The sequence below is a fragment of the Manacus candei genome, unplaced genomic scaffold (assembly GCF_025592945.1).
Source record: "Manacus candei isolate 608988 ecotype Guabito, Panama unplaced genomic scaffold, ASM2559294v1 h1tg000011l, whole genome shotgun sequence".
NCBI classification, from domain to species: Eukaryota; Metazoa; Chordata; class Aves; order Passeriformes; family Pipridae; genus Manacus; species Manacus candei.
The window spans coordinates 10658120-10671590 of NW_026138059.1; the positions used below are offsets into that span (position 1 = coordinate 10658120).

At 36.7% G+C, this 13471-nt stretch overlaps 1 protein-coding gene across 14 annotated transcripts in view; it reads left to right on the plus strand.

Annotated features, from left to right (window-relative positions):
• DLGAP2 (DLG associated protein 2) overlaps positions 1-13471 on the plus strand; it is a 455335-nt gene that overhangs the window by 397877 nt on the left and 43987 nt on the right. For all 14 annotated transcript variants that reach the window (XM_051778092.1, XM_051778093.1, XM_051778086.1 and 11 more), the window contains 2 exons: positions 583-730; positions 4192-4411. In XM_051778092.1, coding sequence (XP_051634052.1) covers positions 583-730; positions 4192-4411 — 368 coding nt within the window. The remainder of the gene's footprint in view (positions 1-582; positions 731-4191; positions 4412-13471) is intronic.

Consider the following 13471-nt stretch of genomic DNA (forward strand, 5'->3'; position numbering starts at 1 on the left):
GGCACCCAATGTGGTGTTAACTCCCAGTCCTCCAAACTGTGGAGGAGATGTGTTGTAAGAAAACAATTTCTAGAGCTTTGTTCACTTGGTCTAACTACCCTGTTAATTTATTTTTTTAGTTGAACATGGGATATTTTAATCTTTTGTAAAACTCTATCAACCTTTGAAGATAAAAGATCTCTTGATGCCTAGCACCCTGATGAAAACCAGATGACAAGTAGCAGATTTTATCTATGAAGAAAGAGTTTTAGTTACTTTGTACTTTAGCTCTGGTTCTTGTTCCTGTTGACCTAGACATTGTCTTTTAGTAAAGTTCAATGTTAATAGCCAGGAGGATTGATGATGTTTAAATACAGCAAAGACTTAAAATTTCATATTGTCTTGGTAGCAGAACCACAGATAGATTCTCTGCTTGTGCTAAGGCGTTTAACTACAACAGATCTGTGATGCTTTATTTAGAGTAAGATTTAGACCCTGGGGAATGGGTTTGTGAGTCTCATACAAATTACTGTCTTTAGTGTCCTAATTGATTCCATCTGTAGTTTTACAGCCTTTCCTTTTTTCTTCCTCTTTCCTTTGTAGTCAGAGCTACCTTCAAACTGCAAGTGACGTGCCTGGGGGTCACAACCTGGATCCCTCTGCAAACTACAATTCCCCAAAGTTTCGCTCAAGGAATCAGAGCTATATGAGAGCAGTGAGCACGCTCAGTCAGGCCAGCTGTGTTAGTCAGGTGGGAAATTCTTGTTATAACTTTTCTTATAGGTTAACTGCAGATGTGAGAGTTTTTACTAGTGGATGGGTTTGGCTTTTTGGTTTTTTTTAAATTTATGTCAAGTTGAAGATGTGCATTGTCAAAGTAATTCTGTTCTAAGGAATGTAACTCAAAATTTCAAGAAAAATGCTAAATATTAGAGACAAAAGGACGCTACCACACATAATATTTTCCATTTATTTTTGTTAAAAATATAAATACTGGGTGTTTCATTTTCAGTCTGTATTAAATATTTAAATGTTAAGAAGATTCCGACTGAGAATGAGAAGCACACTCCTACAATACTCATCCTCTAAAAATACTTACTCTGATTTCAGTAAATGTGGATTGCCAGATTAACATATAGGTTGAAAAAATTGTGCTCCAAAGGAGCAGTGATTAATCTCTAAACTCAACCCCCCCTCTCTTTTCGGGGGAAGGAGTAAGTCCCATCAATTATTCTATGGATGGGTTCTTCTGAAAAGATACATTTTTTCTCCCTGGTGGTTTTATGTCAGCTAGTTAATACTAACTTCTGTTAAAGTGAAATCTGAATCAGACCTGAAGTGCAAGCAGCTTTAGGAAGTATGTGCATGTTTTGTTTAGCAGAGGGCTTTACATAAAATTCCCCGTGTTTCTAATGTTTATTGGTCCTGACATTTCTTCCCTGTGTTGTTTCATGACAGGTGGGCCCTGCCCTCTTCTCAGATATGTTACTTAAGTCTCCTTTGACCATTTAGTGAGCCACCTAAGGGTATACATGCACAATGGTTATGTTAAAAGAGAAATCTTTTTAAAGCAATTTTATATTCATTCATATTCAATTTGTATTGAATGGCTATTCAGACCTGGATGCAACTCATCTAACGTGAGGCTTTTGACTGAAGCAACAGCTAAAGCTTCCTCTGTAGTTAATGGAGTGAAACAGTTTCTTCCTGGATAATGCACATCCAGAGCGGGCAGAGAGCCTTCTGGAAATGCCTTTAGTATCCACTGACTGTAGAGAGCTGGGAGGGACTAGTCATGTGATTAATGCCCTTCAGTCAAATTCCTTAATTTATATGGAGTAATTATAAGTATAATCTTGCACAACACATGTTGAAATTAGAAACAGCCGTTTTCCAAACCTTTCATTATTTTTTATAACTCCCTTGTGAAACCTGTCCTCATCATTCTCATGCCTTGGTTTTTATCATTCTGGTTTGGTTATTTTCTATTTTTATTAGACTCCGGTTTTGAGAAAGTTTCATAATGATCAGATTCTGCATTCAAAGCAAGTGCTGTTGGCTGTCATCTAAAAATATTATCATATAGAACTATTCTGCCTCTTTGAACATGTCTGTGCACAGAGGTGTTCACTGAGCTGTCCATAATGACTAATTGGTTTCAGCAGTGGTTAAAATTCTTCATTCCAATGTGCATTACCTGGAAGATATCCACAAAAGATTTCATTTGCAGGTAGTTTGCTCAATTGGGCAGATTAACTAAACTTGCTGGATATAGTTCCTTACTTTTTCAGTTTTCACTAACCTATGCGACTTTGTGTCAGCCACATACTTCCTACCTCACAGTTCAGCGTTTCCAGACCAGTAATAAATACATTTATTAGATATTATACAAAGCAAATGTATTAAATATCAAGTTCTGAACCTTTGCTGTTTCCTATTCTTTTTCCATGACACCATCATATTATTGTCCCACCTATATAATAGCAGTTTATATAATTTGTGGTATTTTTTATATCTTTTTCTTGTGGGATCCTTCCTTTTTCACTCCTGACAAAGGGAAGAGTCAAGAAAGATGCTGAGTTCCATGGTTTATATTTTTAATTTAAGTTTAATTTTTATTTTTCTATTCTCAATTACCTTAGTTTGAAAGAAGTGGTTAGGACTTAAAGTGTTTATGGACTAAATTATAATAAATTTTCTTATCAACAATATTGCAAAATAGTTCAGAGTAAGATTTTTTAAAATCTTTTCAAGATTGCATTAGTCTACTTACCTTTATTAAAAGCAAATTTTATGAAGGGTAATGTAATTCCTTTCAGAAGAGTTTTAGTAGCCAAAACATCTTACTCAAAATTAAAATATCAGTTATTCATAATCATCAGAACTTTTGTATAAAATTTCCATTTACTTAACCAAAATCCTAAACTGACTCTCTTTCCATAATGAATAAAGCACTAGGAGCACTTAGCAGCTGTATAGGAAAATTAATATCAACTGGATGTGCCATTTAGTGATGCTATAAATTTAACTTGTAAAATTATTCATACTGATTCTGATTTTTAGCACTCTCTTTTTAAAAAAAAATATTTTCAGAAAGTCATGCATTTGTCTATCCAGTGTTAACTTCCTATCTGATTTTGGATAAACATAATATTAATTTATTCAGATAGATTTACAGGTAGTTAGGACTGACTTCAGTGAAACTGTTAAAGATGTAGGTAGAATTTAGGCACTAATCCTCAAAACTGTGACACACAGTTCCCTACTGAGAGGTTCCATGAGCCTGGCCTGCCTGCCTGAGCCCTGTTATTATGAAAATTGCCTAAAAATGTATAGTGTTGCATCATGCCCAACCTACAAGGCAGGGTCAGCAGGTTGATGCTGGGTTCTGCCCAAGAGCTGGAGGCTGCTGCTGAAATACCCCAAGGGATGGGCCTGGTAAGGGTGCAGGCAGTGTTCCTCAGCATGCTTGGTGGCAGAAGTATCAGACTTTAAATAATGCTGCTGCACAAAAGGTTTTTCCATGGAAGTTGAATGGCTAACCCAGTTAAAGAGGGAGTGAGTTTGGTTTAGGGCTCTTCTCAGCTAAATGTGGTCCAAGCATTACTTTCTCATCTGATCGCTTTTCACTCGGTTTCAGACAATGGTTATTTTTTCACATGCTTCACTGGACACAGCTCTAGATGCAATATTACTCAAACCTTTCAGAAGCATCACCTCCTCTGTACTTTTATACATCTTCAAGAATTAAATACTTCCTTGAGCCCCTTTATAGTGAGAGGAAGATAACCTGCCACACAGGTTAAATGTCCACATGAGTAGTAGCTTGCTGATAAGTGAGGAGCCCAAGCAATCCACCTTCATCTTTTGAGGCTAATATCAGCACGTTTGGTTTCCATTCTCCTGTCCTGGCAGATCATGGATTTCTGTCAGTGTAGAGTATTCTTGTTGGTTACAATTAAATCATGTATTTACAATCATCTGACTATGCCAAAATATATTAAATGTAAAATTAATGTATGGCATGTGTGATGCACTTAATATATACATGTAAACAGCTGAATGTGAATGTGATCAGAAGGGATTACTAAGTTTTAACTATTTGCTAAAACAGTTCTTCATCAATGTACAGGTGTCCATTTGAGATGTTGAGGCCGTGATGATCACAAAAAAGCAAGTCAAAAATCAAATGCATTGTTGTTGTTTATTCAGATGAGTGAAGCAGAGGTTAATGGGCAATTTGAATCGGTGTGTGAATCAGTGTTTAGTGAAGTTGAAGCTCAGGCAATGGATGCCCTTGACCTCCCTGGATGTTTCCGAACAAGAAGCCACAGTTACTTGCGTGCCATTCAGGCAGGTTATTCCCAAGATGATGAATGTATACCCGCGCTGACATCTTCCAACATCACCTCAACTATCAGGTCAACCACAGGTAAGCAAATCTACACTGACCTTTCCACTGTTCTGCATGTGAGAATATGTCTTCTTGTTTTCTAAAAGGTTGTTAGACACTGTAAACAATTTCCCTGTGTAGTGAGTGTTTGATACCACTATTCTTAAGATTGTAATACTGTACCATTGTGGCTACATCTGGGAATAAGTTCCTTCCAGGAAGAATCCTGCATGCATAATTTAATGAACCTGGATTTTTGACCTCCATTCCCCGTACATACAGTTATCTAGGTGCAAATATAAAAATACAAGTTCAAATGGTATCATTTAGATATTGTTAGACATGTCCATGGTTTATCTATCAAGTAGTGGATCTTCAAATGAGATTAGTTGCAGTAATTTTAATTTAGGTCCTTAAAGTATCAAGAGAAAAAGAGAAGCAAGATTAAAACTATATGGTCTAAACACTTGAAGGCAATTAATTTAAAAGGGAATTAATTACTTTTAGGCAAGGTGTAACCAGTTGTATCAATACACTGAATTGTAAACATTATTGCAAGTTTCAGACATCTGCCATTACTTATCAGTAACAATTTGCATTCCTTGTTATAACACTTAAAATCTTTTAACATTCTTTTGGCAATTTTCTTTTCTCTTAGTAGTTGCTTAGCAAGCATGGTAACTTTATTAATTTTAGAGTATTAGCATGTATTGGTAGAGAAAAGATTGCACAGAAGGCAGTTAAATAATTCAAATGAAATCTATAGGAAATATGTATTCTTTGTTAAGTGATGCAAATTCACTTTTATGTTTCCAAATATATTAATGTCAGTTCCTAATTAATACTGTCCTTTCCGCATACTATTAAATTGCAGTGCAGGCTACCCATCTACACAAGGTAAAAATGAGCTGAAAATGTATCACATAAAAATATAAAAATACTTTTAAAATTATTTGTTTGACACATCTGTTGTATAACAGAACAGTGGGAGCTTAGAAAGGAAGTAAGCCGCAGTTGAATAACATACATTTGCATTCCAGAAGTAGCATAAAATGTTGTTTTATCTTAAGCATAGTATTTTAATTGCTATATGTAACTTTGTGTAAAACTAGAAATTGTGGCCTACAGTGCCCCCTCTAGGGATGTTTCTGTCCTTTGATTAATAGAAATGCTATCATAATACAAAATGAGATTTTATTGCTACCCCAGAGACTAATTTTCATCTTTATTGTATAGTACACTGTGTGATCATTATGAAGACACATTCCATGGCAAAAGACACAAATAGATACTTATTTTGGTGTCTGACTTCAGGTACTGAATTGGAACAGTTTCAGAATTACTTTCAGAATTACCAATCCAAGTGGATTGGTTTTAACCTAAACTGTCTTGAGTTTATATACTAGATAAGCCCAAAATTCTCACTGAAAGTAATTTGTTTTATTGACTTTGGAATGACAAAGGTGAATAAGAGAATATGTTTGGGAAAGTACAGGATTAGGTAGTAAGTATATTTGCATCACAATGTTTTCATAGTTTCGCATTGATTAGCAAACTGCTGGTTAAATACTGTGGTTTTGAAAACTTTAACCTTCATTTTGCACATAGCTTCTGCCTCGTCTCAGAAGATTTATCAGATAGATTTTCTTGACCACATATGTAATTACTCTTCTTTGTTGCGGTGAAGTGTTATTGACATTCTGGAGAAAAAAGATTATTTGAGGTGTTTTCCTGATCCAAAAGTGTTTCCAGGCTTGTGGACTATATACAGTTCTGAGTGTTGTTCTGTATTCAATATGTCTTCTCTGTACCACTGAGCAAGTTTGTCCTCAGCTTCTATATAAGGTAAATATTCAAATTAGAAATAATTTTCTGTTTTACAAAAGAGTAAGGATTAGTTGATTCACTTTTAATCAGGAATTTCAGTTGCCAAATAAGTTCTTGTTTTTAAACAAGATTACTCTAGGGATAATTCTTCTATTTTTCTCTCTTCAACCCCTGTGAGTTTGGAGGGAGATACTTCATTTCCTATCATTGCTGTAATTCAAAAAATGTCTTACTTCTCCATCCCTCTCTGAAAATTGTAAAAGAAGCAGTTGCCTGAAATATGAAAATGGTGTTGGCAGATATTTGGCATTTATATGGGCTTCATTCAAATAAATGTCAAAAAGGTTAGAGTTTTGCATCAGCCTTCAGTTCCAATTCAGTCTTTTGAATTCTTAGGAAAATTACATTACATTAATTCCTTTTTTTGCTTCTGATGTAACAAACTCTTCTTGGCAAAGAAACTAAAGTAATTTCTTAGAAAATTAACAGGCTTTTCAATGTAATTATTACGTGCAAAATTTAGTGATATAGGTCATGACTACCTTTTATCATTGTTGTGAAGCAATTAAATCATAACACACAGGCTTAGCTCAAAATTAATTTATGTAACTAAAAATGTAAACCTAAAATAAAAAATTTAGTATTTGATCTATGAATTCAATTACAAAAGTATAGAGTATGTATTTACAGCATGCAGTTTCCTAAAATATTGCTAGATGCATTAACAGCTTTCAGAAGGTAGAAAGGTTGCAACTATAATGAATATTATGTGGGACATTATTAATGGACTCTGCTAACAGGGTTTTCTAATAGATGGAAAAAGAACTACCAATATGTAGCTCTTCTTAACTGTATTCAACTTCACATGAGCCCAGTGGTTCATTGCTAATATCTATAGTAATGAAGAACACATAACTTTTGAACAGATCCACGTAGTTTAATTACTTGTGGAACCACCTCTGAAGGCGACTGTGTAGCAAGTCATAGGGCAGTCCCTGTTGCCCCAGGTGTAAATGAGCAAGGCAAGTGACAGTGCAAAGGAGGCAGCCACATTGCTGTCGCAGGGAAAAGCTGGACCTGGGCTCTGTGTGACCCTTGCTGAGACTCATGTTTCATTGTGGTTAGGGCATTTCTAGCCATCGCGTTTCATTTTGTGAAGAGATAATGAACCCAGTAAAAAATACTTGATGTTAAAAGCCCTGAGTGACAGCATATGCTTTCTGTCTCTGAACTGTATCCAATCGCAGCTGTCAGATGCACAGCTGAGAAAATACAGCTCCAGCTGCTGCTGCCTCCCACTACGTCCCTCCATCACAGACAACATGTAATTTCCCGAATGGAAAGTCACAGGGTGCGGTAGTCATCCTAAGTGCTACTTCCTTACAGCTCTGCTACTCCTACAAGCAATGCTTCACTTTTCAGGAAGAGTTCATAAAAAATGGGTCACTTTCCCGGGTAGTACTGGTTCCCTATTGTCTAAGCGTGTCTGCAGGTATATTCACTACGCTGTCAACTTGGCAAGCTCCTTCCCAGTAACACCTGGGGAGCATGGCAGAATGCTGTGGGAAGGTGCACAAGCTGCCTGAGGTCTTGGATCTGTATCACCGCCAGTTCAGCCTGCAGTGAGCCCCGGCTATATAGTCCTACTGGGAAACAGAGTGCAGAAGGCTGGGAGCAGTGCTGCAGTGCACTTTATCCCACCTGCAAAACCTGGGTTCTCTTACTGAAAAGTAATTCAAATACCCTGGTACAACAGTGGACTATACTATGAAAACAACCAATGAGGACATCTGGAAGATACTAACCACTCTCCCTTGTTTTCTGTTTGTCTGAGAAGATCAACTTATTTTTGTTACAAGTTCTATATGTAGAGAGAGTCCTTTATATTACTCACTCCATATGTTATAGAATATATCAGGATATTTCCTCACGTTTTTTAGTTTGGTTTTACTGTGAATGCAGAAATACTTTGTGAATTGCAATGATACCAGAGGTAACAGTTAGGATGGTCTCTTGTGAAACAGGTGAACATGTTAAAATCCCTTCTCTGACAGAGTTACTTCGTATTTGTACCTTTGGCTAACTTGAACAAGTTATCGTCTGTTCGGATGTGGGGGGCACACATAGTTTCTCCTAATGGCATTATTATACATTGTATGAAACACTTTCACCTTTATTGAGAGAAATACTACCTCTCTAGGCTGGTGCTCAGGATGCTCACCTATCAGATGGGATATCTTCTCAGTGTATATTGGTTTTATATGCAAATTGAAACAGCTAAGCCAGAAATACTAAATATGCAATTCAGTCAGATGCACAAAATCCTTCTCTAGCAACAAGCATGGACTGAGTAGCGTCAGTTAAGTTCTTTGATTTTTAAGCTGATGAATAAAAGATAGAATTATTTTCAGTTTTTTAAAACCACTTCACATTTTCTTCTAACCCATTTTTTTTTGGCTACAACAGTGGTTTTTGATGAATGAATTCATGACAAAAAAATACAACTACCTGTGAACATCAGCACAACGGGGACAGGGTCAGAGTACATAAAGGTATCCTGGATTTCTGTCCTATGTTAAGTGTCCAAGGTAACTTCTCCCACTTCAGGATTTCCAGCTAATCTTGAGAGAAACTTAGCATGAGGCACTGCTAAATTCAGGGAACACAGCTACTAGCCTTAAATGGCCAGTATACTCCATTGCAATTATTTATTTCTGTAGAAAATGTAGCATAATGAAAATCTCTCGGATGTTTTCCAAACGTAAGGATTCTGTCAGTTGTACATGCACCCCCTTTTATCTGATTCATAGTAGGTAGCTCAGCTAAGTTCATACTTGCCAAAGAATTCACTGAAGAAGATGAGAAGCAGAGAACTGTCTTTTGACCACTTTTCTCAATCAGTTGGACTGTGCTTGGCAATGAGCAAACTTCAGAGAATTCCACGTTTGCTGAACTATTGAGCACTAATTCCAAAACCAATTAATTCAAACAAGGTCACATTGGATGAGGGAGTTTTCAATTAGAGCTCATACAATTACTCAGGATGCCTGAGGAATTGCAGGTTTCCCTTCTCCTGACTTAAAGCTATTTTCAGCTTTCCATTTTTCAAATAAAGGCATACGTATGGTGAATTTTTTGCAGCACATATTTGATATTTAGCCACAAAACTCTCATTGCCAGTAAATAGATTGCACAGTTAAGTACTTACAAACATAAAGGCATGAGAATTTGATATTTCACAGAGAAATTGTATTGCTCCATAGCACAAATACCCCCTCAGACCCTAAAAGGGCTGATTCACTGGTTGCTATCTGAATAGTAATGGCAGTAGATATTCTTTTTTTAGTTTTTGTTGGTTTGTCTTTTTTTTTTCCAAGATATGAAGATACCAAAGGCAAACAAAAGTCATGGTGCTACTACCTATGACACCCCTCCCATGAGGAAAGCATAAGAGGGTAGGGACTTCTCAGCCTGGAGAAGAGAAAGTTCAGAAGGAATTTTATAAATGTGTCTAAATATAAAAATTGGGAAAAAATGCTCTTCATGTCCTAAAAAAAAATTGTTTATGATCAATAAATGTGTGGTTTTCTTTTATTTTGTCAAGTATGAGATACCTCATCCAGGTAGCTGTTTGGATCTTAATCCAATGCACTATGACTAGGAAAATCCAGCCAAATGGAGGAATATGTATGCATGAAGTAACATCTCCACAACTTCTGTTCCCTCTATAGAAATAAATGCTGAGTCTTAGAGGGGTTTTCTGGTATCCATTGCTAAGTAACAGCTAGCAGTGGAATCCACAACAGGTATGTTTAAAACCACAAAACCTTGAGTCCAAATAAGATATAGAAGGCTCTGTTCTCAATTATAATTTGCTTATTGACTTTGCTCAATTACTGTTGAGGCTCCATGGAATTATCTGACACTCTAACTCTCTGCAGGAAACACACCATATATATCTCTGTGAGCACTTCGACATCCTGAGTTAATATTTTGATGCTGTGCCAACTTATGTGCCTATACTGTGAGAATAAATCATATACTGACAAACAATGAGCCTAGTCCTACACTTGGATATGCACACATCATTTTCATTGTTCTGGGTGTATCTGGGGTGCATAATTAGTTTTTAATTCTTTTAAACATGTTGAAGTTCTGCTTGTGTGCTGACACTGCTGTTCAATAGCAGCTCTACATAGTGGAAATGGCCCAGGGAGTCACTGGGGTGAAGGTGACACAAATGTTTTAGTTCAAGGAGTTCAACAGAGGATGGCTAGGGGCCATACAACTGTTCATAAACCTGGGATTCCCTTAGATGGAGTAAGACTGTGCTAATTGGGGCTGCCTGGCCTCTTCAGGCTGATGAGGCATGAAAACAGTTGGAGCAGTAGCCAGGAGTTTTTCATAATTTTCATTTGCCCTGGTACAGATTATCTTCAGACACAAAGATAAAAGATGAAGCCACTGACTTCCATCTATGGTTAGTTTAAAAAATGTGTAATGAATGTTTTTCCTTTGCTCCTGCTGCTCTGTGCTTGACATAATTTGTCCGTAACTCATTGGATTTGCCAGACAGCTGGTTCTTTCTTTATTAAAAAGGACATCCATAGTCCCTCCCCTAGCAGAATTTGGCTTCAAAGCTATTCTGTTTGTGGAGTTTTCTCAGTTTCATTTGCTGTATGATATTATATGGGAAAAAAAGAAAAAGAATTTATAAGAAAAAAAAACATGAGAGGAAGGTGATTCACTGCTCAGTGTTTGAAGCCCTCCTGACGTAGTAGAAGCTGACAGTGGTGGACATAAATCTCAGCCCAGTTATTTAGCCTGAGGTTGCCAAAAGAATTTGTCCTCTGGTGGGTCTGTGCAGCTGGGGGAAAATCACAGGGTGGGAGAGTCTGGAAGCACCAGGTCATCATGCTTCCTTGCAGTGAAAAAGAAGGTAGGACCCCTCTCCTGCTAGAACTTCTCCTTCTGGGTTCTTCCATGAATGAAAATAACCTTCTCAGAAGCTCTGCATGTATTCAATCCTGGGTTTTTCTTGCAGGCATATATGTCAGGAGCCATAATAAATTATATGTGCACTGGAACTACAATGCTTGCTGTGCAGGGTATGCAGGCATCATTTGATCCATTTCTGTGTCAGGAAATTTATTCAGACTGAGGTCTACCCTGGAAAGGCAACTGATAAATCTGATACTTAAAATGTACTTGAAATACTTTTTTCCAGGGGATCAGAGAAAATAAAGATACTGGTGACATTCCTAGGGCATAACCAGACAGAATTAGCCTTTGACTAGACAGGTTAGTTGAATGTTGTGGGGTTTACCTCCATATCAAGGCAACTAAATGTAGAAGCTTTTGTGCAATCTAGTTGTCTCAGTTCCCATGACAACAAACTCCGATTAGTTCAAAGACAATTGGCTGGTACCATTTGAGACATTCGAGACATCCACACAAGACCTAAAAGAGAATCGCATCATTCTGGACAAGAGGCAGTTGGTTAGGCAGAAAGGCCTAGGATCTCTGAAAAGGTATTATTTACCTATGTTTTGGTGAGATTGACTCAGACTGAATACAGTGTATGAATCTTATTAAGCACCAACAGAGAATCAACAAACCCTAACCTACATTGTGGTGTTTTATGGTTACCTAATAGCAGCTTGATACTTACCAACAAAGTCTGTACTCACTGCAAGACCAAGGTTCAGTCTCAGTTTATAGTCCATTAAAATATACACACACTGGAAACCACAAATACCAGAGCAATCCAAGCAGCTCACTACTACTCCTCAAGGGCAACTAGAGGGCATCCAGGGTTAGGGAAGACACTGAGTTTGAAGAGACTAACCTATCACTTGGCTTTCTGAGACTAAACACAATATCAAGGACATATCAATGAGTCACGATTTTTATATGCATTTCTTTACCTTTGGGGATATTCCTGTGTCCAGAAAAATACATATATTTCCACGCTCTGTCTTCGTCCCACAATTAAAAAAATTTTACAGATTTCAGTCTTAAAAATTCATCTCACGAATTATACATGATGCATATATCTAAAATGTAGCTGTCAAAGGCAGCCACATTATTATCCTATTTTAACCAAAGAATATATATCTCCTTTAGAATTGGTATCTATTACGAAAGAAGTGATCCTCTGGACATCCCTATTTCTCTCTGTTGCCTATAAAAATAGTCTACAATGATAGCATTGTATAGCTAACTAACTTTCATAAATCTGAGGCAAAAGTCAAACCTATTCAAATTGCATTATAGGATGAAAACAAAGATTAAATCCTGATCCCACTGAAAACAAGGGTAACTGAGAGAGCCATGCTCTGACTTACAGAGCTGAGAGATCAAACACAGCAGCATCATTTTCTTCACCTAAATACAGGGCTGGGAGCTTGCAAGTGGCTTTCTTAGCACTGTTTTTGACACTGATACCAACTCCATCAGCTTCTTGGGTAAAATGATTATTTGATTTGACAAAAAAGTGCACTCTGAGATTGTGTCCAGACTAGTAGCTCTCTGTGGATTAAATTATCTCTAGTTAAATATTTTGTAATCACTTAAGTTCTTTAATGTCAGATTATTATCATAATGTAGTGTTAAAATTATGCAACACTTTCTTGAGGGTAAATGAGAAAATTGTTTTTCTCATCCTATTCAGCTTAGAATTCCTTGCTGTAAGTTAAATAAAATCACAAGCTACACACAGTTACTGTAAGAAAGAAAATAGAAAATAGAAAACCAAAACCAATTATAAGCCTACATAATATGTTCATGATGGGGTTTAGGAGGCTGATGGAAATTATTGAATTGAATGAGAAGAGTATGTAGGAGTTCAAGAGGAAATTCTACTGAAAACCACTTTCAAATTTTCTATTTTATTTCAATGTGAAAAGAGTAGCATAATAAGAGTGATTTTTAGTTTCTGGAACTCTTTTTTTCTCTTTGTCTCCTACTGTTTTGATGATGTGACAAGTACAATCTGTATTCCTGAAAAGCTGCACACACATTCTGAAAATTAAATTTAGTTAAAGGAACATTTTTCCTTCCTGCAACTGAAACTGAGATGGTGTTTTTTCATGCAGTATTTCAGAGGCACATAGGAACTGTTTAGAAGAGCAATACAGCTGTCAGCACTTTACTGTGCCATCTACAGGATGCTGGTTAGGCTATAATTTCTTGCTAATTAACTGATCTAAAATAGAACCCTTTGTAACCAGTCCATTAGCAATCTATGAGGCTTGTGTTGCCCACATCTCT